Below are 27,198 nucleotides of genomic sequence, written 5' to 3' on the forward strand. Positions count from 1 at the left end.
AAAGACTGCCACCCACTCTGGCAGCGCAGGTGCTCTTCCACCCACGCACTGTCCACCCCCCACCAAGAATCTATTAACCCAACCCCCTTATACTACATTCGATTTCAGTGAGTTGAGACAGACACAACTAGCCTAGCCATAGATACTATAGCTGGCTAGCTGTAGCTGTACGGAGAAGGCCAGTCTGCAAACAACGCTCACTCCTTTCAATGGTAAGGCATGACCTAGTCACACACAGAGGTGACCCAATTACAATCTACAGAATTTATTATTGGGTAGAGCTAGAGGTCTAGATATTAAATGGAGGTCTAGCAGCTCTAGTAGCCTGTACTGTACTGACTATTGGCTCCAAAATAATTGTGTATACACATACACTTCCCCAGGATCCGCTGTTTAATTGTGTGCAGCAGGGAGACCTGAAGGGCCTCATTGAGCTACTGGCTCGCTACCCCAGTGGAGTCAACGCTCTCGATGAGGTATGCCTCAACGAATAATTGTGTTCACACGGATAAATATAATTCTGACTGCGGGAATTGAACTCGTATACTAGCATAATTTATATGTACCATTAGCAGTAGTATACTGAGTAGTGCATGTCTGCCCTGAGGGAAGTACCTTCTTATCTGTCTAAAGCAAGGGACTGAAGTAAATGTAATACAAGGTGCACGTACGTACATACATACATGTACCTATATAGTCCATGCATGGATGGCCAGAAAAATGTACCATATTAAGCACCACGTACATGTATGTGTAACTGCCCCCTTGGGATATGTGTGTGGTGGAAGTCATTGTGTGCTTAGTACAATATGCTGTAGTACATTGTGCCATAGATAATAATCTCTTGGTGTGTTCATTTCCCCAGAATGGTCAGAGCATTCTACACTACGCCTGTGCTCTGGGTCACCATGCAATACTCAGTCACATGCTCAGTCTCTCCAACTGCGAGATTTTCCTGAAAGATCGAGTGAGTTGAAATGCCTAGAGCTCTTAACAATGCATGACTTGAGATTGGATTGTTTATTTATCACAGATCTACGGATACACCTGCCTCCACATTGCCTGCTTGTTTGACCAACAACGCGTGGTAAACGAGTTGCTGCGAAGAGTTGGGGATGAAGGGAATCAAATCAATGCTCAGGATAATGTAAGTCACTCGCATTACTCTACAGGGGTATTGATATTGAGTACGTTGTTGTATCTGCAGCTGGAGTGGACTGCACTTCACCATGCTGCGAGAAACGGGAATCTTGAGATTTGCAAGAAATTAATTGCAAGCTCGGCACGACCTGATGTCATCAATGCGGTAATGATAACCTGTAAACATGCTCTCTTTGTATGATTGTGCTTGCATATTATTGTCTTGTGCAGCTGGGGAAAACCCCCTGTCACTATGCTGCCGAGTATGGTCACCTGAGTGTGCTCAAGTACATGTTTGATTACGTGGAGCAACAGCTGACACCTCCAGTCATCACCGAGGTAGGATAATACTTTACTTCCTTCGTACAATACAATATAAGTTTGACTATCTTTCAGAGAGTGCTTGTTGAGCCAACCTTGCTGCATTCCGCTGCCCTCAACAACCACACAAATGTGGTGGATTGGCTGAGACACATCAACAAGCCCTACCCTCCTGCCGCTAGGTACAAGAGGATCGTGAACTTCAATGACAATGTAAGAGATCTCCTAATATAGTAGCCGTTGCAATGATTGTGCCCCTTATTTCGCTATTAGAGGGGTCGTGATGAACTACCTGAGGAGGTGGCAGCTGCTAGGGGACACATGGCACTTCGTGGTACTCTCTCAGTATACAGGAAGGTAATTAAGCCTGCATTTAGTTGTCTCTGTGTGAATAATTCGTTTGTGTGTTTTAGGAATATGAGAAGTGGGTTCAAGATATCTCTGAGGACAAGACCACCCTTGACAGGATAAAGTTCTGCATCTGTGGCCACCCTCGAGTGGGCAAATCCGCCCTCAGGCAGTCCTTGAGCAAACCGTACCTGAAGGTATATATAGTAGTAGTGACCTTTTTCGTGTATCACTTAATTGACTTACAAAATATCCACCTGTTTGAGCAGCAACTACTGGGGAAGGATGTCCAAGAAACTGATGAGAATAATGTCGACCGCTGCACGTTTGGCATTGAGGTGACCTCCTTACAGCTGTCTGGTAGAGATCTATTTAGCGTTTGGGACTTTGCCGGCCAAATTGAGAGTTTCATCACGCACCACTTCTTCATATCCACCCAAAGCACGGTGATAGCTGTACTGGTGGACATGACCAGTAGTCTGGACGATCAAAGAGCACAGCTGATGCGCTGGTTGGGGTTCATCAAGGTCAGGAACCTCGGACAGGTAAAACACTATGTAGTCTTCTTGCTAGATGTTTTTCTGTGCCCTAACTTTTCCATGCCCAGTGTTGTGTATGACTTGGTATAGAAAATGTCTCATGTTGAATCTCCTTTACTTTAGAATCCTCATTCCAGGTACCATTTCTGAAAGGACCGTCGGACATTGAGAAGGATATTGTCCCCATGCCCAGTCTTAAGAGAGAATTTCCCCGCCAACTCCCCGTTCGACCGTGGACACAGAAATCTCTCCGGGGAAAGATCAAAACAGGCGAAGAATCCGTCACCCAGGAGACAATGTACGGTACGGTGCTCCAGCCAGTACCGGTCATGATTGTGGGGAGCCATTACGATCAGATACCTCCGCAAAAACAACAAGAGTCACTGGAAAACACACAGAAACTCGTCACTGAACTGAAGGACAGGTGAGTCACACTCTTCTACACACTGTTACCGTTAGTGTAGCTTGGTAGTATTAATAAGTGTGTGATATTTGGCTGCAGGTTTGAAGAATACTTGGATGTGTCAGCCCATCTCTACCCACTCAACTGTCTGAGAGCTGTTTCTCCTGAGATACGGCGCTTCAAAGAGCACCTTTGTGAAAGCCGATCTAACCTACTGGATGTTAGTTGTTACTAATTGCATGTCGTGATGTATGGTTATCTCGATCTTAACAAAAAGTATGCCTCAATCACAATGCTAGTATACATATACTTTGTTCCAACTTGAACTCCAAAGGTCTTCCAACTAATTTTTCACACCTAGTCCTTCGTATCAATAACTGATCCTACTCTGTTCCTGTGTAGCTCCAGCCTAAATACCCTCGAGTGGTGGAGCTTGTTGCTAGGAAGATTGAGTCTCTTCGACTGGAGAATTCCGACCAGAAGGTTCTCACGTGGAACGAGATGAGGAAGCTGGTCAGAGAGGAGATCAACGGGCTCGTCTCAGAGAGACAGTTGGGATTCATCTGCAAGCTTTTGGCTGATGCTGGAGTGGTGAGTTAGTACCGTATGTAAACAAGATACACATCATCGAGCCTGTGTATCATATTCATTGTTTCACCATAGTTACAATCCTAACTAGACAAAATGAGCCGTAACATTGGCACGTACAGCAATAATAGTGTGTACTTGCTACAGCTGGTGTATTTCCAAGACGGTGCTCTCACTAACCACGTGTTTATCGACCCTGGCTGGCTTTGTCAAGATGTTCTGGGGAAAGCTCTGGCTCCCGGTAGCTTCGCAGTATCAAAAATTGCATCAATTGGTTCATCTCGAATCCCGATTGATGTCCTACAGCAAAAATTTTCCGAGTATATCGACCAGCAATACATTCCTGTCATCATTGAGCTTTTGCAGGAATTTGATCTTTGCCATCGGCTAAAGAATGGTGGCGAGGTGTTGGAGTTCCCGTCTCTCCTCTCTGACTCAGTGGACTCGACTCAGGCCTGGGAGGGTAGGCGTGGTTTCGTTTATTCTGGTAGACGGCTGAAGTGTACAGACGATACTGACTCATTTCCCCCGGGGTTCTTCTGTCGACTGCAAGTGCAAGTGTCTAATATTCTCAAGCAAGAGGATGTGAAACTATACAAGGGAAGCTTTATCGTGACAAATGGCGGGTTTGAAGCATTGGTGCAGATCAATGAATACAGCACAACCATCGATTTGATTGGACGGACAATGGGTGGTTTCGCTACTGCTTGTAACCAATTGCTGGACCAAATTCATGGAGTCGTAAGTAAGCTGATACGTGCTGCCTGTCCCACTATATTTCTAGAGCTGCATATTCTCAGTGTGGCAGATCTGGAAGCGCACAATCAACAGCCATATTGTTATCGAATCAACGACGTCATAGCTGCAGAGAGCACCGGAGGACAGGTGGTGAATCATAGCACCAACTGTCATGAATCGGCCAGAGACCTTCTCTTCTTTGGAGACGAGAACCTACAGAAACAGAACAGTGGGAGGCAGGCAAAGATTGCCTACATACCTGAAGACGTCATCTGTAAGGTTCAGGACTTGCTTGAAGATGGTGAAAAGGTACGTGTTGGTCTGTGTGCATTGTAAGGGTAGGTGGGTGGGGGAATACCCATGCGCATATATAGTCAATTTCCTTCCTACAGTACACAATTGTGCACAATGCATTGTACCAGCAGAGCGGAGCCTGTAACCATAAATGTTGTCATGTATTTGTTACACAAAATATCACTTTAGCTCTCGAGTTAATGTATGTTTCACCCCCCCCCCCCTCCAATGCAGGACTGGAGGAGTCTGGCGAAGGCCATCAACCTGGGCCAGTACATCCAGCTGCTAGAGAGCAAGTCACCCGAGTCAACACGCCTACTACTACTCAAGTGGGGAGAGAAGCCCAAGTGGAACATTCAGTCGCTGCTCTATGCTCTCAAAGACATTAATAGAATGGACGCTTATCGTTATGTTGATGCAAGACTCCCCAAGTCCTAGTCATCACCACAATGCTGAAATTGTTATTTTTTGTGTGTGCTGTATTTTGTGTGATAATTACAACTTTTTTTGAATTTAATATAACATGATTTTCGTAGTAGTACGCATAGCAAACAAAATTTATACTAATTTCTAGTTGAATTGTCATAGACATAATAATAGTCTGACCATATTGGTAAGGGATGAGCTTCGGTGTTTATGATCCACCTATTGAGGTCTATCACAGAGTGATCATCAGAGAACAATAGGAACAAATACTTGAGAGTTTCCCCCAGGAAGAAGCTCTCCATTTTGTCTCTATAGCCAACATTCTCAGTGTCCATGACATTATTGATGGAGGTGTAGCCACCATCTTCAAGTTTTGTGTACTGCTCAAACGCCTGCGTGAGAAACAAAAATGTCTCACCAAAGAATACCATGAGAAGCAGGGGACTATGGTTTCAAATTGGTAGGGGGGGGGGGGGGGAGGGGGACTGCAAGCTATGGTTTTCAGTGTGAAACACATACTGTGTATATTATGTACCTGAAAGATGTTCCAGCCCCAGTCTCGATACTTCTCATCCTTTGTGAACCGATAGAGATAAAACAGAGATTCAACTGTCTCTGGTCGTAGCAGATTATGACGGTCAAGAGGCTGCATAACATTTACAATACAGGTCATCAACCATCCAAATAGTTATACTGCTGAACCAACCTTAATGTAGATATCTTCTTTAGATGTTTTTGTGATATTGAAGTGAGCAATCTCAGGGCTTAGTCCTGTGGGCATTGTTTCATACATCTTGTAGCAGGTATACATTAGTTTTTCCGCTAGACTAGTAAATCGCTTGGACAGCCCATTCTGCACGCCAAGTACCAGAGTTCCCGGTAAATAGCACACCAGGTGATCCTGCACGTGGATTGCATACATAGTTCAAGTAGACAGGATAGCAACGACACTACAATGTATGATATGTACATGCTATTTTTAAAGATCAAAAACGTAAACTTACATACCATTTTGGCATAAAACTCTCCAGAGGCCAGCTCCTCCCCGATGAAGGTGAGGTGTGACGGTTCCGAGAGATGCAGTAAGTGTTTCTCTACTCCCCTCATAGAGTGAAGAAACCAGTCACGAAACCTGCCAACACAAGAAACACAGCAATAAAATTAGAATGTCTGAAGGGTCAAAGTATTTTGTCTACAAAAATGAAAGTACTGTGTCTGTAAAAGTATTACGAATAGAGAGACACCGTGGCAGCCACACATGTCAAGAATATGTAGACAAACCTCTTCTCTGTTCGCCCAGATTGTACCCACTGTTTGAGTAGATACTCGTAGTAAGTGTCTGCCCGTGCTCCCATAGAGAGAGTCCCGGGGCGGAGCTGACCCGTCTCTGCATTGATAAACAGTGGCACAAGGTGGTCCTTCTTTGGTAGTGACTGTAGCTTATCCATTACCCTGTCCACAGCAGCCTGGAAATGGTAAGGAGAATAGAAGGAGGGATAACGCTAAATAAAGACTACAGTTATGAACAGCTGTTTAGATTGCAAAGGGTATACGGACGCATGCATCCACGCATATGCACACCTGATACTTGCTGTTTCCAGTGAGCATAGTGAGGTCTCTGAACTCCAGCTGTATGGTGGAAACCTCGGATACGGAGCTGTCCGGACCCCACTCTGGAGCGTGACCACGCCCAGTGGCCAGGTTAATGTCTGAGAATGGTACGGCAGATTTGGTGTTGAAACAAGGGAGAAGTCGATCACCAAGCTCCATCTACACACAAGAGGACAATAAGCAACAATTAGAAAATAGGAATAATTTATGTTGCACGTGTGTGAAAGTGCAAGTACAAACAAGCCTATTCTGATCTCATACATACAAAATTTACGGTTTACATATGATTACGTATATTGTATGTGCCTGGAGTATAAAATAATGTGTTTCAAACTCACTGCACGATCCAAGAACAGCTTATCTCCTGTGAGGTGGTACGTACTGAGGAGGCCACCCAGAACTCTGATGGTCGTCTCAAACAGATTGACATCCACATCTTGAGCAATCACCATCTCATTAGCAACCCAGCTCCTCGCAGCATTGAACTGTTTGGTTAGACCCATCAACCACATGGTGTCGAGGGAGTCAATCAGAGTTAGGCCGAGTTTGAACCATTGGTTGGAGCTCTTTGACACTGGTTTCAACTCATCCTTGCCCCAGGCGTACTTCCTGTAGGCCTTCCATGCATGGTTGAATGCCTTCACTACAGCCTCCTGTCTTGGTGTGTGCTCAGACTGCAGAGGCAGGCCCAGCTGCATACCTCCGACCACACTCGGCTTGCTGATTTTGACTGTTGCTTTTGATTGTTTGTTCTCCTGGTTAGAGTTGAGGTTGAACCACGCCATCGAAGCGACTGCGGCCAAAATCATCAGGAGGGCAATCGCAATCCAAGAGTTCAGCCATGATTGACTCTTTCCCTGCAGCCACATATTCAATAAAGCAGTGAGATCTACATTACTGTAGCTGCTATCTCATTGTAATTGATAGATCTATGCTACTGCACAGTGGGCAAAATCATGGAAAAACTGTAATTCCCAGCTTACAACAAGGCTGACTTAATAATAGATCTATATGATCTTACCTTGCCACGATGATGGCTCTTTGGCTTAACAGGAGTTCTCTTGGTTGAAGCAGTATTCTTCCTCATCTTAGCTAGCTACAGTGCTAGTGCAGTGTGGTGAGAAACCAAACCTTCCACCACGCCCACTAAACTTAAGTGGGCAGGGCTGAGCAACACGTCACATGGGAATTGCAAACCACAAATTATGTGGTCTGGCTTGATGATCAACGGAGTAGACACACTGTCAATCGATCACACACAATAGAGGGGACCTGAATGTTTTGAGAGAAAACAAAGCTATTTCAACTGACGAAGGTAAAACTTTAATGTAGTTCACCATGTGTGCTGTAGGCACGCTTTCTTGCATGCACACATATTGCTTGAACATGTGTAGCTAGCTAGCTACCAACATGATTGTGAATAAGATGTTTGTGAGGTCCCCTTGATTATATGTATCTTGCATAGAGTAATGGGAACTCTCTCTCTATTCAGATATCTCGTACAAAGCTCAAAATGGACTCGCCACAAGACAGCCTTAACCTTGATATGAAATCAGTACAGATATCAGAGGCACCCAACTCAAAAGATCATCTCGATGCCTTGTTTGAAGTACTCGTGTCGCGACAGGACCAGCCCAAAACACAGCCCATGATCGACAGAAAACTACCCAGGTCATTCTACGACGCCAGTGCCCCCGACAAGCTCGCAGGGATCCGTCTGGGCCCCAGTATCAATGTAGGCCCGCCCCCAGGGCCTAATGAACACTTGAGATCATTCTCCATGCCTGCTAGAATGGACCACAGTCGGCAGTTCTCGGAAGGATCCCTCGGGCCAATACCGTCCGGGTGGGAGGCAGCCAAGACCCCTGACGGAATCAGTTACTTTATCGAGTGAGTTTTTCTATCCATTGTAGTCTTCTGTTTCATTGTAATGTTTGTCTTAGCTATTGTTGTGTCAATAACACCGTGTGGTGTATATACCCTTCGGTCTTCACTCCCGATTTCTAGTTAATGTGTTGATTAAAGTTTATAGATTTACGATTTTCAGATAGTCTTTCATCCTGGAAGTGTAAATGTGTTGGGTACATATCTGGGTCATGGGTTGTGTAGCAGGCATTAGGCATGAATTGTGGTGCATGGTGTTGAAGCCTCTCGTCCCATTGCAGTTATAAATAGACTTGTGATAAATAGACTTGTGTTCGATTTTATCAAAGCATGGGCTCAGGACGGTTAAACGCTTCATGTGACCTGTAGACGCTTCATGTGACCTGTAGACAGTGCAAATGATTGTGTGTGTATGTACTAGATCCCACCAGACCCCACTGCACTAGTGATCACCTTGTTGTGTCTATGTGTGCAACTGGAGGGCGTGTCTTATTTATGATGGTGCTTAGCTCCTGAGGGAAGACTTCACACCACAGTTATGGGTCCTCTGTTGATACTTAGGTTAGCAACCTTATTTTGGAGAACTTAAGAACTTTAAGTGGCTTGTGTAGCGGATGGTATGCAGTGGGCTCGTATTTCTATGGGAATTATACTTCTCCTGTTACACTGTTTACTTAGCTATCCAGACTTCATTATTGTGTTACTAATTGAGTTCCAAATCTTGTCCGTAAAGGGTGTGGTTTGTAAAGGGTGCGGTTAGGCTACTTTGATCTTAGCTCCAAGCAGTAAATAGAGTTTTAGTCACCGGTGGCTTATTGTGTTAATCCTCAAAGGGGGCATTGTTGTTAAAGATATCCCATTCAGAAAGTGCATTAATGCATTGTAGGGCAAATTTGTGTCCCCTCTAATGTCCAGGTACCTGTATGGTTACTTGTAGGTAGTGACCTACGGTGCACATACTACCGCTCGTTTCAGTTTAGTAAATTTGTCTGGGCTGATCAGTACATGCATACAGAGCCAAGTACAAGCGACACTTGCCTATGTTGTCAGTGATGGCTTGCTGAGCTATAGTTGCCCCTCCCCTCTATGCTCTGGACAAGGTTCTTTGGTTACATTAGCTTATTTGTAGATCTTTGTGTTGGTATCCTTTGTTCAATGAAACGTTAGACTAGGAGGAGGCATGTACGATATCCCTCTTGAGTGTGGTCACCTGTTACAACGGTTTACTGTTAAGCTTCCTTTCATCTCACTCCCCCCCCATTACTCATGGAGGTAGGAGTTGTCTCTAGAGTAGAACATCGGAAAGATGAGCTGTTCACTTACTACCATGACTTAATGGGTCAAACCAATTATAATCGATGAACCTTTTAATTGACTTGCATGCAGCTCACAGACGCTAGGTGTTGCTTTCATATTAAGGTTGCTCATTCAAGTGTACAATATTGTGGTCTGTCAGTGAGCCAGCAACACCCAATCTAGTGGCCAGTTGCCCAATGGCTATGTACTGTGATTTATAACCTGGTTAAAGTACATGTAGCTACCTTTTGTTTATCATCCAAAGTAATGTGACTAGATGAGAGATATCTTGTTGCTTCCATTCGTGCTTCCTTAACTTTTGGGTGGCAGTTAATTAGATGGGGGAAGGTAGGCAATGATTAGATAGGTGGTATCAACTCACATGTACAAACTGTTGCCACACTTGACTGTCTCCCTCGTCTCCCTTCAGTCACAACACGCGGACTACAACTTGGGAAGACCCCCGCAAGGGGGGCCGAGGGGGGCGACCGTCGATTCAAATGCCCCCCGGACACCCCCTCCCCCCAATGCCTCCCTACACACATCAGAACCAATCACAACACATGCAGCATCAGTTTCATCAACAGCAACAACCACTCGAAGCTTCCCCTCTACCCGACGGTTGGCAAAAAGCATTCACGGCCGAAGGAGAAATCTATTATGTCAATCACAAGAATCGCACAACGAGTTGGTTCCACCCCTCACTCCCCCAACACCATCACTCTCACTCGTACGCCCCGGGCATGTCCAGAGGCCTTCCAATGCCTCCGTACACTGGCTACCCACAGCCCAACTCACTTGTACCGCACCCTCGACAGTTCGACATTCAGTATCAACAGAACATGGCCGCAGGGGGAAACGAACCTCCCCGCGTCCCGGCCACTCTCTACAGTGACCCTTACCTCTCCAGCAGTCACGTTCGACAGGCGTCTCACGATTCTGCTCTACACGTTCGACAAGCCTCACACGATTCTGGCCTGGGGGCACCTGGCCTTCCGTATCAGTCCGAGGCAATGGAGTTTGACGAAGGAATGGATGTTTCAGCGAGTGTACAATCGTCCAAGTCGAGTTTCAGCGGTCACGTTCCCCCGAACCGTACGGTTGAGTATGAAGGCATGAACTCACTGGGTGTGGACACTGGACTACCTGAGTCACAGCATATGATGTCTAATGAACAACCAATGCACGAGCAATTGGAGGGAGACCTGGAACGTTTGGCTTGGGTGTAGCTAAAATATCCCCCTACCCACCCACCCACCACCCTTTTTAGTTTAGCTATGATGGTTTGAACATGACTTGTATGATGTTTGTACAATTCGTACGCGTACGTATAGTTTTTGTTTTTTGCATAGAATAGATCCACTTTACAATTGTACGCTTCAAACACTATTTTTGTGATCACATTTTCAACTGTTGCCCTTATTTTGTTGTACTTGAACAATCTTCAATTTTATTGTTGTGTACGTATATATACATGTATAATTATTATAATTATGATGTACATAATGTTTACTATGCATCAAGTGCATGATTCCCGATCAACTTGAATTAATTGGTTGAGAACTTCAATTAAACAGTACATGCGTGGGTGGGTATTTGAGTACCGTATTGACGAAATTTTCGAGGCACTAATATTTTGTGTAATGGCCTCTAAAAAGCACAGTTTGTGGAATGACGTCGACTGCTTACCAGAAGCCACGCCTTTAATCCTTGCACGTTATAGCAGATAATTCTAATTCATTTTGTGTAGGATTGCTAACTCACAAAATCAGCGAAATTTAATTCGCGCTATACGGTAAATTTAAAACTTGAGTATTATTACATGCAGTGAACATCTATACTTTCGTGAGTTCACGTATGAGCACATGTGTACGTATGAATTACCACACCCACCCACTGCACAATACTTACAGGACAACACTGCTAGACTAATTAGAGAGGTTGGCACAGTACAGGATACAGCTAATAATGTGATACCTGAGATAATTCATGAAACACGTGTATATTACTGTACCATAAAAAAAGAAGCAGTTACATGCATAATGGCAGTGTAAGAATGTCAAAAATCAACCTATAGAGTCTTGATGAGTACATATATCGATCACTCTACAGTGACACTTTTAGCCAAGTGTCGAGGACAGTCCACCTGCAGCAATGGGAAAAACATTTTGACACAGACATTAAAAGGTAGTCTAGACATAATTACAGTTCATTTAGTCTAGAGAGTAGATTACCACAAATGTGTGAGTAGTTGTACTGAAATGTAAATATCTTTTGATTGGAGCATTTCTAAGAAATAGTGTTGATACCTGTGTGTAGATGAATGACTGAACTAGAACATATCCAAAAATGTTTCCATGGAAACATAAGGTGGTGGGTTTGTGGTGATTAATAGAACAACAGCAAATTGTTATAGTGGGTAATCGGTTAGAGTAATAAAACACTAACCTTAAACAGCTAAGGTCTTAGACTTTTATCACACAATAGTTTAATGGTTTAGGTATCCTGACCATTCCTTTATGGGTCTTACATATGCTCACAGTGTCTATAATTCATGATTTACCGGTTTTTAGGTACACTTTTGGTTAGAGTAATATTTTCTGAAACATTTATAGCTTAGCTTTAAAAGTTTTATGGTAAGTTTACAAATAAATGGGCTACATTTTGATACCAAGAACATCCTATATGCTTATTCCATTGTTGAGATATCACTGAAAAACTACATATTCTACTATTTTCTACTGTTTTCAAGCTGCTAACCACAAATCGATGACACTCAAATTAACCACGTAAGTGGGCGTACAATAACTGTATGTCCACTTTTAATTACGTTTGTGGTTGATTAAAGCATCATTGGTTTGTGGTTTGCAGCTGCTGATGTCATTAAAACAGTAGAAAATAGTAAATTATGTAGCTTTTCAGTGTTATCTCAGCAATGGAATAAGCATATAGGATGTTCTTGGTATCAAAATGTAGCCCATTTATCTGTAAACTTACTACAGAAATTTGAAAGCTAAGCTATTAATTTTTCAAAAGTTATTACTCTAACCAAAAATGTACCTGAAAACCAGTAAATCATGAATTATAAACACTGTGAACATTTGTAACACCCATAAAGGGATGGCCAAGATACTTAAACCATTGAACAATTATAAGTACTAGTTAATGCACGGTTGCGAGTGCTCTATGGATATTATTGGCCAAGCGGAAGTTCGAGAAGCTTATGTAGCTCGAGGCGAAGCCGAGTGCTACATGATGCTTCGAGAACTTCCGCGAGGCCAATAATATCCATTGAGCACGAGCGTAAAACAGTGCATTAACTGGTTTGTAGTTTTTAGCTTCTTGCAGCTACCAATAGCTATCGGCTCTAGTATAGAGCTAACTACTAAGTAGAATAGCAACCTTCTACGAAAAGATTTTGCTATTTCTGATTCTGGAGAGACTGCAATGGCCTTCAACGTACTGGTAAGCAAAACTAGCCTTTACTCGAGAATAAAGCCTTTGTTAGCAAGATAGCATTGCTAGAAGCTTATAGAATCACTTAGCTGTACTCGCATTGCAACCGTGGAGCAGTTGTAGCTATTGCAACCGTGGAGCAGTTGTAGCTATTGCAACCATGGAGCAGTTGTAGCTATTATAAAATTCGATGGCAATTATTTTGACCACCAACTGTGCTCTAACTACCCCAGCCATGCTCTAACTACCAAACTGTTCCAAAAATGCCAACCACAGAATAATAGAGCACGGTCTGTGGTTACTACAGTTGTAGATCCTAGTCTATGGCATTTGTTAGCATAGTTTTTCCTTTGATCTTTGTACAAAAAAACTACAAGTGATGAAGTCTAGGACCTTAGCTGTACAAGATTACTGTTTTATTACTCTAACCATTACCCACTATAACAATTTGCTGTTGTTCTATTAATCACCACAAACCCACCACCTTATGTTTCCATGGAAACATTTTTGGATATGTTGTAGTTCAGTCATTCATCTACACACAGGTATCAACACCATTTCTTAGAAATACTTCAATCAAAAGATATTTACATTTAAGTACAACTACTCACACATTTGTGGTAATCTACTCTCTAGACTAAATGAACTGTAGTACCACCAATTACACAGTGTCTCTGGTTCCTATGAGGGAGGGTAATTGAACTGTGTAAGTATTGATCTTGCATGGCATACTCCCACACTCTGAGCTTCATTCAACTTGTAGTAATTAAATCAATTAGTACTTCCTCCGCTTTGTACTTCGAAATACTCTCCCCCCCCCCCCCCTCTGTCTGCCCGAAATACTCTCCCCCCCCCCCTCTGTCTGCCCGAACAATAGAGGGGGGAGTGCAGTGACTAATTACTCACATCAAATCCTTTGAGAGTGGCAATATGGTAGGAGAGCAGCTGCAATGGTATGACGGTGAGCACCCCCTGTAGACAGTCAACGACCTGAGGGACCTCCATTGTGATCGAGCCCTTCCCTGTCAGATCACTGTCTGACTTGGTGCAGATGATGATTGGCTGACCCTGGAGTGGAGCGGAGGAGAGGGGGGGAGGGGGTTAGACACACATGCTGTGTACACCAGAGGGCTGTTAGGACTTACAGAGCGAGCAGACACTTGTTGTAGTGCGTTCAAACATTTCTGTGAAGAAAAAAAGTTAATCAATTATATCTTTAAATTATACATTACAATTAAAGGCTCAGCCATAAACAGCAGGTATAACAAACCAAGTACTGTGCACTCCCTTCCCTTAATGAGGTAATAAAAGCACAAAGCCAAATTAAGTGATGACTCATAACAATAATGTATGAGGTCACTAATTACCGGACAGGAAGCCTACACAACCACATTCATCAATCCTGTCACTGAGACCTTGTAAGTGTTGTCCTTGGTGATGACCATGATGCAAGGCATGTGTTTATCTATCATTGCCAGAGGTCCATGCTTTAATTCACCACTGAGTATTCCCTCAGAATGCATGTACGTTAGCTCTTTTATTTTCTGCACAAACGAAAGATTAATAAACAACACAAAAAAATATGAGTTTTGTATCTTACAAGAGCTCCCTCCAGACAGGTAGCATAGTTGTAGCCCCTGCCCATAACAATCAGACTCTTCTGCTCATAAAGTTGCTTGGCCAGGTCAGATATCTTAGAATCCAGGGAAAGAGTCTCTCTGATCAGATCTACAAGAGAGACACATATATTATACAGGAAACATGGGAAATGCAAACTCAAAGTATGGGCAAACCATCAAAACCATACAAAGTGGTATGCATGCACAGTAGAGTGTCAGTGTCAGTGTCAGTGTGTACAGTGTGATATACACAGTAGAGTCACCTGGAATGATCTTCAAGCAGTCCATGATTTGCCTCCTCCGTGGCTGCATGCTAACTCGGTCCTCACTCATAACCAGAGCAAACATGACGAGTGCTATAAACTGACTTGTGTAGGCCTGTGTGCATGGCAACACGATATAGTATATTGTGTGACTCACTGCCAGCCTACCTTGGTACTTGCTACTCCAATCTCAGGGCCAGCGTTGACATGGATACCACAATGAGTCTCGCGACTGATGGTGCTCCCGACAGTATTGGTTATACCCACAACGAGGGCACCTTTGGACTTGCAGTAACGCATCGCATTCAGTGTGTCTGCAGTTTCACCTGGGAGCACAGGGAACTTAAATACACAACACAGCTACTGTACTATACACATACATTACGTACGGTACACATGCACGATGGAATTATTATACACAGTAAGCTTTCAATTTCAGTTAGTCACACCTGACTGGCTGATGAAGAAAGTGACATCATCTCTAAAGATGGGTGTTGTGCGGTCCATGAAGTCGGAGGAGAGCTCCACCATCACGGGCAACTCAGTCAACTCCTCAACAAGCTGACGGGTCTGTAACAGAAAACATAGTTCATGGGGGATAGTGGGATCAGGGTTTCATCTAGTAGGGGGGGGGGGGGCAGGGGTGAACCTTCCCCCCCAAAAATGTTGTAGAACAATGACATCATCACATTAGTACTACATATCGTTAAATATAAGGTAGATGTACTGTGATGCGTTATGATGTATAATCAACAAAAATGGGCATAGCTAAACATTTTGCAACGCGCTTACGCGTGCCCAAATCTCCTCCCTCCCTCCCCCATTTTAAATCTAGGATTAAACCCTGGGGATATAGTGGGACAGAGTGGGGGATAGTATTCCATACACACTGGGAAAGTGTTTCACCTACATGTATTAGAGCACCACCAATGGGAACATAAGGCCGACCAACTCACTGCTAATGCACTGTGATAGCTCGTCCCACACGCAATGAAGATGAGTCTCCGGCAGCGACGTATGACAGAGATGTGACTATTGAGACCACCCAGCACCACTAAGGAACATATAGAGAGAAGCGTGATCACTCGGTGATGCATGCATGGGCACACACTCAGTTCGGTACGCTATGGTATCAGCTCACCCTTGTGCTGGTCATATAACACACGCCCCCTCATTGTATTCACCACACTCTCGGGCTGCTCAAAGATCTCCTTTTGCATGAAGTACTTGTAGCTCCCTAATTAATACACGCATCATAAACCACACTGTAGCTTGACACACAAACAATATTACAGAGTGAGACATAAATATGACAACACAATTACATACTTGACAGCTAATCACCTTTCATTATTTCTTGGAGCTTCATCTTGAGTGTGTGTACCTTCCTCTGCATGGCACCGCCTCTCTTGAGTCGATGAATTGTCAACACTGTCAGAGTGGGAAAAGAAGTATCATAATCGACTCTTAATAATGGGGACAGACAGTTTTCCCCCACCCACCTCCATCAGAGGAGACAGCTGCCACGTCCTCGTCCTCGAGGTAGACCACTCGATTGGTGTGCTCGATGATGGCACTGCACACACCAATCAACCAATGAGGTCATGCACTACACAATACAGTACACACACACTCAACACACACACGCACGCACACACACACACGCACACGCACACATGCTCAACACACACACACACACGCACGCACGCACGCACGCACGCACGCACGCACGCACGCACGCATGCACACACACACACACACACACACACACACACACACACACACACACGCACACACACACACACACACACACGCTCAACACACATCTTGTATAAAAGCAAACGTTTTAAGTACAACACTCTCTTTATAAAAAAATATATACATACTGTACAGATAGTAAATAGCAATGTTTTAAATTCAGATTCAGCGCACAGATATTATTATAAGCACCTTGCATCTGAAGCAAAGAAGTACTCAGCCCGTATGTCCTTGTTACAGGAGTCAGGGTTGATGATAGTGATGCTGTTTGTCCTGATCATGTCTGGACGAGTGATCTTCGGAGGTGATGGCTCCTCCGGGACCGAGAGGCCAGCAGAATAGTCTAGATATGGGGGAGGGGGAGATGGCCCAACCCTAGTGTATACTCAGAGACAAATAATTTTATAGCGATACTATGCTATTCAACATATAAATGTACATGTACATGTAGGGTGTTTGATATGTGAAAACCCGCCATTCACTGTAAGCTCTTGGCAACATGATTAATAAAAGACAATGCTGTGTAGCAATCACATGCAATGTTCACATTTAGTGTTAAATGATAACCTCAATCCCTGCAGAGTACCCCACACACACCACACCCACCTTCGAGCACGTCAAACGGGTCCGCTTGAGGAGAACGGAATGGTGACGTGTAGAGGACGTCAATATTGTCAGCTGGCCCATTGTCACTCTTGATGCCTATCAGTAAGGGGCTCCCCCTCCTAATAATTTATGAAATTAACAGAGTGCAGCCGAATGGTTGCATTACCTGGCAGCAGCTATCTCTCCAGGGAAGAAGGCACTCTTACACACAAGAGCAAATGCACCTTCCTGAGAATGGACAGACAAGGAGCATTGTACAGAGGTGGTCAGCTACTACTAGTGGTAAGCTCACCAGTTGCTGAACAACCTGTTCCAACAGCTCCCTCAAAGTGGGCTTGTCACCATCATCTGCACACTGTACACAATAAACTTACAAATTAATGGCAGTACGTATAAAGAGACCTAGCTTCCCCTATTCTCACACACCTGAGAGTCATAGAAGTACTTCATAAGCTTTGGTATGACTTCAGTGTCTGTATCTGATTCAAAACTGAAACCTCTCTCCTCCTAACAATGATGATAGTATGGAGTAGCCTGAGAATTAACACACACAATAGTACATTGTGTGCCGGGTACTCACCAGGAACTGCTTGATATCTTTGTAGTTGGTGATGATCCCATTATGTACCACCAGAAAACCTGAAGAGGGTGGTATAGAACCCCAAATTATGACCAAATTTCAATCATCATACCATTGTCAAGGTCCGATCTCTGTGGATGTGAGTTGACAAAGTTAGGGACTCCATGAGTGGCCCATCTGGTGTGAGCAATGCCCACATGTGTAGCCATCTCACTGTCCAAGTTAAGATCCTCTGCAGCTGCAGGAGAAGAGCGGTGCAAGCTACATGTAGGCGTTTACACATTGATGGATGAGTGGGTAGCAACTCACAGAATATGGACTCGTTGAGGACACACACTTTGCCCTTGGTTTTCACCAGTCTGGAAGAAACACAGCACATATCACACACACAGTGGTGAAAATCTCACAGCAGTGCATACAAGTATCACAGGACATATCACATGTACATGACTGTCCACATGCATGTGACTATTGACAATTCCAAAATGGCAACAACATCAGTTAATGTAAACAAAGGCATAAGTTAATGTACATAAATACTTTGAGTCATGCCACAGTACACACAAATCGTGCAGGGGGGGGGGGTCAATAGGAGCACCTGATTTTGGCCAGTCCCTGCCCATCCTGGTCGTCAGTGTCAAATGCCACACCTGCAGAGTCGTACCCTCGATACTCTAGCCTCTGGAGGCCTTTAATCAGACTCTCCAAGATGAACTGACGCGTTCTAGGGGTCAAGTAGTTGAGGTACCCGAATATTCCTACAGGGGGTATCAATAATTATGACCATGGGGCCGGGGGGAGGTATACGTGCATTTTGGTTAGGGTACGAGGATGTGGGGAAGAAATAACATTAATGGTGGAGGTGCTGCAATGAATATTTGCATGGGATTTAATACAATACTCACCACACATAATTATTGTCACTCCTTTTCTCTACGTTAGGTTAAATCCTGTGAGCTTCTTTCCGTTGAAGATGATAGAAATGTCCTTCTCTACTAGATCGTAATTTATATCATCTACTACACTACTTTAGCTATGACGTTATATGACATCAGGCAGCTGCAAAAGCAAGCCACGTGGACTTTTACACTTACAAGGAGGAAATTCTGATTCTAATGGCTGCATGCACTGGGAAGTTTTCTGTTCTTCGTGTAAGTAGCAATCAAATGAAGCTTCCTCTAAGCTCTTGAACACCCCACTCAGTTCACTGACGATGGTTGTGTGTGGGGCTCTACAAGAGAGGAGATTGAGCAGCTGCCATTGTTAGAGGTGGAGCTGACAGCACTGGAGGAAAGTGAACTAGAGTCAGGGACGAAGAAGGTGTCTATGTTACTGCAAAGATAACGCCATCATCGTTATGATTCATTGATTGCAGACCTTCCGTGAAGATGATTTGTGCCTGGTTCGTAACGGGGGTGTGTGGAAGAGGGGAAAGATTGTCTCACTGCTGGCTGGGCAACTAGGAACACAGGCTGAGTTAGTACTGCAGAAATGTGTCCAATCACCACCTGCACCAAATCATGCATGACTTTGTGTTTACAGGATATTCTTGATTGACGAAGCTGCTCAAATATCAAGCCACATGAGAAGGTTTGCACTTAATACATCTCCAACCACACTGCCATGCATTATTTTGCAGTTGCTTTCCTATGCCAGCCAACCTTCGAGAGGCCCCACCTCTTCTTAACCGCTATTATTTGAAGGGCATCAGGCCATCTAAGGAGGGCCTTGAGAGGTGGTCTGATGAGGTGATGCAGCTACTTAAGGGACTCAATGGCGACTGCACACTCGATGCTCTCCTGGAGCCAGGGAATATGGCAACTCTCTATTTGAAAACTGGTGGTGTTCAGGTAAACATCATCGGTGTGTTGATTCATAACTGTACTATATTGCTGTAGAGAAGCTTCAATGAGTGCCTAGTACATGCTGACAAAGCAGCTCCTGTATCTATCGAGTCTGAGTTGCCATCACAACCATTTCAATTGTCAAAGGTGTGTTGTATGTAAGCTCCTGAATGCCTCCTACATTTGTACCAAACTCTGTTAACTGAGCCTCTGATATCTAACCTTTACCCATGCAGGTTGATGAAGTCGCTAAAAACATCAGCAAAAGAAAACCACCAGTAACACCAGTAAGCTATACTGTCCCCTCTCTACACTCTCACACATACTCTCATGATCATTTCATTATCTCCACAGGAGGTGTACATTGAGGGTGGGCAGGAGCTGGTGTGTTGGAACTCGTTAGAGACATCTTCATTTCCAGGCTCCGTTCAAAAGGTTGGCACCATCCTATTTTGCATTTCCCAATCATCACCAATTATTGGTACATACTTGACTGTAGGGGCTCCTGTCCCTGCGTTTCAAATCCCCTACACCAGCCCAGGCCCATGCGTGGCCTTACTTATGGCAAGGGTACAGTGTGGTGCTTATCTCACCGTCTGGTACTGGGAAGACTCTCTCTTATCTACTACCAATCCTGGCTGATATTGGGACCTTCTCCTGCTCTGAAGGAGTGAGGCAGACTTGAGTAGTGTGTTATGGTATGTAAGTATTCTTGTCCTACAGCCGTCGCTATTGGTTGTTGTTGGAACTAGTTGGCAAGCTAAGAGTGCACACATCCAAGCAAAGAGAATACTCTCTTGGATGAGTGCTGAGAAACCTTTGAGGTAGGGACAGCTCTCTCAAGAAAATTGTACGGATGTCATTATGTAAGATTTTACTTGCAGATGTTGCTGCACTTACCTGGGAATTGAATATGAGGTTAGATTTTATCATTATGTCAATGCTTATATGGATTTTGTTTCTTAGGCTGTAGTGTCCCTCATCAATGGAGTGGACGTGCTAGTGGGTACCCCAACCTCCATCGTCAAGCTACTGGCAAAGAAGGCGTTGTCTTTGAGGCATGTTCTTAAACTGGTGCGTACTGTATGTCATGTGATGATGCACTCTTGTTCAAGTTTCTAACTTAACAGGTTTTGGACGATGCATGTGACCTCTCCTCAAAGTTTCGTGATGAAGTCAAGGAGATTGTCTCGGCCTGTCGCTCTGGGAACCTCAACCAGGTGGTCATAACGGAGTCTGTTTGGTCACCTCTAGTCCACTCCTTGGCAGCTGCCTGCACTACTGAGCCTGTCACTATCCTCACCAGTGCAACAGAGGCAATCGTCAAGAAGCAAGCCGGAATGGTGAGAGTATTTGAAAACATACTTATACGCAGCATGATTGTAGTATACAAGAATTAATTTACTAAACAGTTTGTTTGTAAATTTTACCACTTTCGGTACTTGTAAAATTTCCTGTGAACAGTTTGTTTGAGCTGTCTTTATTTCTTGCAGGAGGTTGTTGTATGCTGCAGTGATGGAGAGAGGCTGTCAGCTGTTGTTGATTATTTGACCAGAGGCAATGTAGTCATTTGCACTTCGTCTGTGGAGGAGGCTCTGGAAATACAACAGGTACTGTAACAATTACGTATATGCATGTATGTGCAGTACAATGTATAGTTTTATGATATTGTAAACACGTTGATGTACTGTATTATAATAATACTGGGAAATCAAAACGCTATTCTGTAGGTTGCTCAGTTGCACAGCTGCCCGTGTGTGAACGTCCAGAGTGATTGTGACTGTGATATAATAGCAGCAGCTCTTGCTGACTCTGGAGTAGTTGGTGCGTTAATTCCATTCTATTATAGTTTTTGTTGGCCTCAAAAATAGGGTTTTTCCGGCTCAAAACTTGACAAGTGCATTTTCACAATAAAAAAATGCGTTGTAGCCCTTTGAAAAGCCTGTCGAATGATGTATTTCGATCAGTGATTGCTTTCGAATTGAAATATTTCATTGTGAATGGTCATGGCCTTAAAACTCCCTTAGAGCTATAGAATGCATTGGTTCACTACACTATCCATTATAGTGGTTTCTGATGAGAAGCTGGACCTCATGAGATACGAGAGACCAACTGTGCAGTGTGTGTTACACTATAGTCTCCCGCAGTCCAAACTAGGATTTCAACGACGACTCTCTCTGCTCTACCCCTCCCTCTTAAGGTCAGCTCCGCCCCTTTTCACTGTTGCACATGCTCAGTAGTAGTGCTCGTGCAGGGGTGAGCAGTGTCACTGTACAGTGGTGGTCACTAAGGGTGACGCTAGTCGCAGTGGCTTGTTAGTGGACCTGCTCAAGAGAACTGCTCAGGCCGTACCGACTGCTTTGCAAGATATGTTTGATAAGTACCAACAGGTAATTTTTGCTGATTTGTGTGTACTGTATATATAATTATAGCACAGTTACTACATGCTGTATTTTGATACAGGAGAAGGACAAGTTGAGAAGTAGCTATGACCTCTGTTATCACCTCAAGGCTTGGGGAGTTTGCAAGTACGCTATTACCTTGGCAACATGTCAGCTGTATGGTCATTGTCCCCTCTCCCCCAGTATCGCCATGTGCCCCAGTCTCCACGCACCTTCCTCCCATCCTGTGATCATTAAGCATTGCCCTCCTCCGGCACAGCTGCCAGCAAGTGGAACGCTTGAGGTACGTTGCATGGTCATCTTATTTAAAGTGTGTGTACCGTTTTCTGTGCTTATGCAATGCTAAGCGTTATTATAAAGAATGTTATGACAGGTCAAAGTGTTCCATGTGTCTAATGCCACTCGGCTGTGGGTGTCTGTATTGAAGCACCACCCTGAGGCCCGAGGTGGAGTCCGTATGGAGGGCAACAATCCAACCACCCCCATCACCGTCTCACTCAGACTGTCACGCTTCTACTCAACACCAGAGAACAAACTACTCAAATGTGAGTCTGGAAGACATTGCATACTTGATTCCCATAGCTCGAGTCATGAGGAAAACAGAAAGTTATACTCCCATAGCTGTTAAGAAGATCATGATATTTATGTACATTGTACCATGACAGATGATGTGTGTGAAGGTGTGTACTGTGCTCTGGAGGGCGTGGATGGTAGCTACCATCGTGTGAGAGTGTTGAAGTTCTCCCATCCGCTCGGTTTCTGTTTCCCTCACAAGGAGAAAGCCAGGGTATGCATCTTGTTCGGTTGGCCAAAGAGAGGAAATGACTGATACTCTATCTCCAGGTTCGACTCATTGATCACGGCAGTGTTCAGATCGTGGACCTAAACCAGTTGTTGGAACTTCCCGATGAGTTCCTCACCATCCCTGCCCAAGTGACGGAGGTGTTCTTGTGTGGACTCAGACCAGGAGATAAGGACAAAGATTGGTCGCAAGAGGTACAGTATCTACCCATAGCACAGTTTCCTATTTTCGGAAAAAGACCATAGGTTATAGCCAGAGAATTAGGTGATCTTTACCTTTCGTACAGTACTGTACATCTTAAAAAGGACTTTTGGGCCTGGCTGTCTTTGTCAATTATGAGTTTTTCTGTTACTGCGCCCTGTCATACATTTATTTTTGTCTCTCAGGCTGTTGACTTCTCACGTGGTCTGATGGAGGGCGAGGTGCTCGTGGGGAGGATAGCCGTCAAGTGTGCCCAGTGTGTGTGGCTGAACCCAGTCGAGCATAGAGTCTCACTAAACAGTATGACTGTGTGTATCCCACTCTTATCCCCTTTCTTCCCACTATGCCCCACTCTTTACCATTAGACTGTGTATCCCACTCTTGTCCCCTTTCTTCCCACTGCCCCACTCTTTACCATTAGACTGTGTATCCCACTCTTCCCATTCTTCCCACTATGCCCCACTCTTTACCATTAGACTGTGTATCCCACTATTCCCATTCTTCCCACTATGCCCCACTCTTTACCATTAGACTGTGTATCCCACTATTCCCATTCTTCCCACTATGCCCCACTCTTTACCATTAGACTGTGTATCCCACTCTTCCCACTATGCCCCACTCTTTACCATTAGACCGTGTATCCCACTCTTCCCATTCTTCCCACTATGCCCCACTCTTTACCCCTAGATTGTGTGTGTGTGTGTTTATGTTTGTATGTCACCTTATTACCTTCACTGCTGCTTAGGACTGAAAGTTAACACGGCTCTGTGCAACCCTGCAAAAGAGCTGGTAAAGGTACAGCAGATATTATTGCAGCATGCATATGAAAAAATAACGTTCCAAGTGTGTGTGTGCAAATTCTGTTAATGACCACCAGTTCAATCTCTTGTACTGTAGGCTGGATATGCTGAGAAGAATGTAGAGCATCTATCGAGAGTGAGGGCAGCTCTTGTTGAAGCAGACCACTCCACAGCAGAGATAAGGTACAGTACGTGTTGTTATGCTCATGCTGAAACATGTTGTTCCATGCAGCAGCTGGTCCACACTGCCTGCCCATGAGAGGACGGAGGTGTGCGTGTCAGCTGTGTCCAGTCCCAGCCACTTGTATGTACAGCTGGTTAAGAACCACACAGAGTATGTTGTTACGGAGAACGCCATTTTACTATTTGACCATTAATTTTGTTGGCATATACAGGCTGGATGAGATGGAAGAGAAACTGAACTGCCATGATATTATGAGACTATCCACTGCTGTTTTCCAGGAAGGTTCCTTGTGTGCTGCCCAGTTCCCACTAGATGCGAGGTAACAAGAATAGTCAGCTAACACAACTCTACCCAGTTCATGTACAAAAGTTACGTATTTGTGTATTCATGAAGATGGTATCGAGGGCTGATTCGAGAGAGAAGGGATGAACAGTATGAGGTATTCTTCATTGACCATGGTGACACTGAGTGGGTGGCCAATCAGCTGGTTCAACCCATCGATCAGACGTGCCTGGAGGTGAGGCTTAGTGTTCTGTCACTCTGTGTCATCTCTTGTTTGTGTGTGTACATACATATGCATACAGCTACCAGCACAGGCCATCAAGTGCTCCCTAACACATACAGATGGTGAGTTAATGACCTATTGTCTGTAGTTCAGTATTTAACTCTCTCTTCAGAGGTGGTCTGGCCAGATGGCAGTGGGGACATTCTCTGGGACTTGACAAGGGACACCAACTTCACTGCAGAAGTGAGTTCAGCACAAAATAGCATCAGAAATTTGGCACAAACAATTAATGGTTGGTATTCATCTGTTACTTGTGTAATTCTCCAGGTGATAGGCACTCTCCCTGAGGGCAGCACACCTGTTCTCTCACTGACTCACCTGATAACAAACGCTAGCCTGCACAACTGCTTCTTGGACAAAACAAGGTCTCCCTCACCAGCAAAGGTTGTCACTATTATTGCTACGACATTCTCAATGATTGTGTTTCATTTCCCTCAGCTTCTGCCTGTTGGTATTATCTCTGAAGCAGTCACAGGGCTCACAATGTCAAAAGTCAATCAGCTGCAGTTGGCGCAATTACTAGAATATCTGATGGTCAACAATCCTATGTAAGTGTGCTGGTAATATACATGTAATACTATACGTATGCACATTAATTTTCTGACATCTTTCTTTGTTACATGTAGGTATGTAGCTAGCAACTTTCATGAACTGTCTCCTTTGCTTGTTGGCTTAAGAGAAGTGGAAGATGATGCTTGTGTACACATCGTGAGAGGATTGTCTGCCTCAAGCAAATGGTACGTGTGTTCTGTTGTATTTATGTACAGGAAGTTAAGAGTGGGGATCTTGTTCTGTAGGCTCGGAAGCTGCTTGAAAGAAATGCACTGGGCAGTGGATTTGTTGAAGGTGAGTTTTTGTATGCACTGTAATGTTTATGACATGACTATATACACACAGAGAGGCAGCACTCAACTGGTGATGACCACTCTGCAACTACTCAAGCTTGCTTCATTCTATGCGGGGTAAAACTGCATGATATTATTAACTCCATATTCATTTCGTCTCCCTACAGGTATCAGCCATCCAATGGCATCATTCACTGTCTGTTTTCCTTACTGGATCATCCAAATATGGCTGTAAAAGCTGGCGTCTTCGATGTCCTACTGTTGACCAATGAAAGCTCCTGGGTTGTTCAGTAAGCTTGCAATGTATCCAAACGTACATGTATGTATTATGTGTTTTCTTGTAGGGATATAGCTAAACTGGTTGAAGCATGTTGTAGCTACGTGCTGAACGAGGCAGCTGCTCTGTCTTGCCTGAATCTGTTGGACTGCCTCTCGACTCACGAGGAAGCTGCTCGTGTTATGAGGACACTCTTGTCACCTGGGGCACTTGTTACCTCAAGGCACTTACAGAGCAAACTAGAGAAGCTTGAGGTGAAATAGTCTAACTTGAGAAAGTGCTCAGTATCTTGTTGTTTTGTTTCAGTGTGGCTCTATTCTCGTCAATATCTTGTGGAATCTGAGCTCAGAGCTCTCGTATAGAGAACAGCTGTGTGGCAGCTCTTGGTGGGAGGCCCTTGATTGCCACTTTGTTGTGGTAGGTGCATGCAGCCAGTTTGCTCCACTATATCTTGTGTTATAATTTCAGATGGAACTTTTCAGGGCAAAATTTGACCTTAGTATTGTGCCTAACAAGAAGAAAAGTAGTGAGTTTTGTGACAACAAAATTAATGTTGAATATTATGCTATTTTGCTCAGAAACTGATGTCAAAAGCTCTGAGGTGACTCAACCAGCAAAAGAGGGAACACTGTAAGTATAGTGCATACTGTACATGGGCGTGAATAACTTCTTCTCCGTAGGATTTGCCCCAGAGTCCTGTGGAGTCAGCGAAAATCATGCATTGTCCTTGCTGTTCAGCTTAGAGATTGCGACTGCCAGAATATAAATGTTGTTTTCAAGGAGAGAGAAGTAGCCTTCAGGTGTTTGTTTTACGTGTTGAATAACTATATACTAAAGTGTGATTTCTAGAGCTGAACAAGGAGATGTGTTGTATGGCTTTGATTTAACTCTCTGTGGAAGCATCGCAGTCAAGGTAACGTGTGTGTGTGTGTCATACTAGCTATCTGACTAACCCTACCTATCGCAATGTTAGGAGTGTGAGTTCGTGTCGACTGCTTTGGAGGTACTCATCTCTCTGACAAAAAAGTCGAGTGATGATTGGTGGCCTTTCCTGATGAACAAAGCTGATAAACTACCAATGTTCTCTACTGATTTCAATCGCTGTCAAGAGGTCACCAATGGTAAGCTGGGTCTGTCATTAATGATTTCTCAAGTCATATAACGTATACTTTTCATTTCTGCAGTTGAAGAAGATGACTCTCCTGCCCTGAGGCCTACTATCCCCACTAGGTCACACCTGTTCTCCTCAGAGAGCTCTCATAGCGAATTAGAAGGTTCAGACTATGAAGAGAAAGATTTTTTCTTATAACCAATGATTACATGTCTTAATTCCCCTGCTTTTTTGATCACTTATTTTGTCATCATTGTGTATTAATTAATTATTATTCATAGACATTATTATCACATC

The 27,198-nt window shown here is 44.1% G+C and overlaps 5 protein-coding genes across 7 annotated transcripts in view; 3 read left to right on the top strand and 2 right to left on the bottom strand.

Annotated features, from left to right (window-relative positions):
* Positions 1-48: 48 nt before the first annotated feature.
* On the top strand, positions 49-4,938 carry LOC135341362 (death-associated protein kinase 1-like). Its single transcript, XM_064537887.1, has 15 exons — positions 49-212; positions 384-476; positions 866-967; positions 1,034-1,147; positions 1,208-1,306; positions 1,372-1,479; positions 1,537-1,674; positions 1,735-1,818; positions 1,875-2,006; positions 2,079-2,354; positions 2,486-2,772; positions 2,851-2,971; positions 3,154-3,342; positions 3,487-4,386; positions 4,606-4,938. Exons 1-15 carry the CDS (start codon positions 210-212, stop codon positions 4,807-4,809), a joined length of 2,850 nt encoding a protein of 949 aa, XP_064393957.1. The 5' UTR covers positions 49-209; the 3' UTR covers positions 4,810-4,938.
* Positions 4,899-27,198, bottom strand: part of LOC135341371 (endoplasmic reticulum mannosyl-oligosaccharide 1,2-alpha-mannosidase-like) — a 35,979-nt gene continuing 13,679 nt past the window's right edge. Inside the window, exons 2-9 of the mRNA XM_064537901.1 lie at positions 7,430-7,503; positions 6,747-7,265; positions 6,379-6,567; positions 6,079-6,263; positions 5,806-5,929; positions 5,504-5,698; positions 5,333-5,443; positions 4,899-5,189 (exon numbers count right to left, since the gene is read on the bottom strand). Coding sequence (XP_064393971.1) covers positions 4,935-5,189; positions 5,333-5,443; positions 5,504-5,698; positions 5,806-5,929; positions 6,079-6,263; positions 6,379-6,567; positions 6,747-7,265; positions 7,430-7,495 — 1,644 coding nt within the window. The 5' untranslated portion in view covers positions 7,496-7,503 and the 3' untranslated portion in view covers positions 4,899-4,934. The remainder of the gene's footprint in view (positions 5,190-5,332; positions 5,444-5,503; positions 5,699-5,805; positions 5,930-6,078; positions 6,264-6,378; positions 6,568-6,746; positions 7,266-7,429; positions 7,504-27,198) is intronic.
* LOC135341385 (transcriptional coactivator YAP1-like) lies at positions 7,569-11,098 on the top strand. The gene is made up of 3 exons (XM_064537916.1): positions 7,569-7,723; positions 7,901-8,298; positions 10,019-11,098. Exons 2-3 carry the CDS (start codon positions 7,922-7,924, stop codon positions 10,815-10,817), a joined length of 1,176 nt encoding a protein of 391 aa, XP_064393986.1. The 5' UTR covers positions 7,569-7,723; positions 7,901-7,921; the 3' UTR covers positions 10,818-11,098.
* Positions 11,541-18,917, bottom strand: LOC135341366 (glutamine--fructose-6-phosphate aminotransferase [isomerizing] 2-like). Its single transcript, XM_064537896.1, has 22 exons — positions 18,776-18,917; positions 18,469-18,628; positions 18,180-18,229; positions 17,983-18,108; positions 17,871-17,929; positions 17,717-17,797; positions 17,583-17,645; positions 17,457-17,518; positions 17,291-17,409; positions 16,877-17,027; positions 16,429-16,502; positions 16,271-16,357; positions 16,068-16,163; positions 15,883-15,980; positions 15,376-15,496; positions 15,095-15,252; positions 14,927-15,041; positions 14,645-14,772; positions 14,460-14,588; positions 14,190-14,228; positions 13,951-14,112; positions 11,541-11,734 (listed from the first exon to the last, which is right to left on the bottom strand). Exons 1-22 carry the CDS (start codon positions 18,780-18,782, stop codon positions 11,690-11,692), a joined length of 2,130 nt encoding a protein of 709 aa, XP_064393966.1. The 5' UTR covers positions 18,783-18,917; the 3' UTR covers positions 11,541-11,689.
* On the top strand, positions 18,899-27,196 carry LOC135341360 (putative ATP-dependent RNA helicase TDRD12). 3 transcript variants are annotated; one of them, XM_064537882.1, is made up of 44 exons: positions 18,899-19,021; positions 19,074-19,190; positions 19,246-19,346; positions 19,413-19,460; positions 19,510-19,720; positions 19,769-19,861; positions 19,951-20,001; positions 20,069-20,149; positions 20,214-20,384; positions 20,438-20,538; positions 20,599-20,632; positions 20,681-20,788; positions 20,845-21,057; positions 21,208-21,324; positions 21,445-21,538; positions 21,782-21,914; positions 21,969-22,104; positions 22,178-22,242; positions 22,300-22,399; positions 22,490-22,661; positions 22,782-22,903; positions 22,960-23,112; positions 23,305-23,419; positions 23,865-23,914; positions 24,017-24,102; positions 24,152-24,253; positions 24,315-24,422; positions 24,497-24,620; positions 24,688-24,730; positions 24,781-24,851; positions 24,936-25,052; positions 25,107-25,216; positions 25,295-25,405; positions 25,466-25,514; positions 25,566-25,630; positions 25,681-25,803; positions 25,858-26,044; positions 26,097-26,207; positions 26,259-26,316; positions 26,369-26,420; positions 26,471-26,590; positions 26,640-26,703; positions 26,764-26,911; positions 26,975-27,196. In XM_064537882.1, exons 1-44 carry the CDS (start codon positions 18,986-18,988, stop codon positions 27,097-27,099), a joined length of 4,596 nt encoding a protein of 1,531 aa, XP_064393952.1. In that variant the 5' UTR covers positions 18,899-18,985; the 3' UTR covers positions 27,100-27,196. The 3 variants fall into 3 exon arrangements, with proteins under 3 accessions (XP_064393952.1, XP_064393953.1, XP_064393954.1); XM_064537883.1 differs by having other exon boundaries at positions 24,155-24,253; XM_064537884.1 differs by lacking the exons at positions 18,899-19,021; positions 19,074-19,190 and having other exon boundaries at positions 19,307-19,346; positions 19,527-19,720.

This window comes from Halichondria panicea, chromosome 9 (assembly GCF_963675165.1).
Source record: "Halichondria panicea chromosome 9, odHalPani1.1, whole genome shotgun sequence".
Classification (NCBI taxonomy): Eukaryota; Metazoa; Porifera; class Demospongiae; order Suberitida; family Halichondriidae; genus Halichondria; species Halichondria panicea.

Excerpts from the sequence above, each read along its gene's own strand:
- LOC135341360 (XM_064537882.1), top strand. The coding sequence starts at position 18,986 with ATGGCTGCATGCACTGGGAAGTTTTCTGTTCTTCGT. Across the intron at positions 19,461-19,509 it reads ATATCAAGCCACATGAGAAG|TTGCTTTCCTATGCCAGCCA; the intron begins GTTTGCACTTAA and ends ATTATTTTGCAG. Across the intron at positions 24,423-24,496 it reads CAGTTCCCACTAGATGCGAG|ATGGTATCGAGGGCTGATTC; the intron begins GTAACAAGAATA and ends GTATTCATGAAG.
- LOC135341362 (XM_064537887.1), top strand. Across the intron at positions 2,355-2,485 it reads AGGTCAGGAACCTCGGACAG|GTACCATTTCTGAAAGGACC; the intron begins GTAAAACACTAT and ends TCCTCATTCCAG. Across the intron at positions 3,343-3,486 it reads TTTTGGCTGATGCTGGAGTG|CTGGTGTATTTCCAAGACGG; the intron begins GTGAGTTAGTAC and ends TACTTGCTACAG.
- LOC135341366 (XM_064537896.1), bottom strand. Across the intron at positions 17,646-17,716 it reads AGTACTTCTATGACTCTCAG|TGTGCAGATGATGGTGACAA; the intron begins GTGTGTGAGAAT and ends TATTGTGTACAG. Across the intron at positions 16,358-16,428 it reads AGCTGTCTCCTCTGATGGAG|TGTTGACAATTCATCGACTC; the intron begins GTGGGTGGGGGA and ends CCACTCTGACAG.
- LOC135341385 (XM_064537916.1), top strand. The coding sequence starts at position 7,922 with ATGGACTCGCCACAAGACAGCCTTAACCTTGATATGAAATCAGTACAG. Across the intron at positions 8,299-10,018 it reads GGAATCAGTTACTTTATCGA|TCACAACACGCGGACTACAA; the intron begins GTGAGTTTTTCT and ends GTCTCCCTTCAG.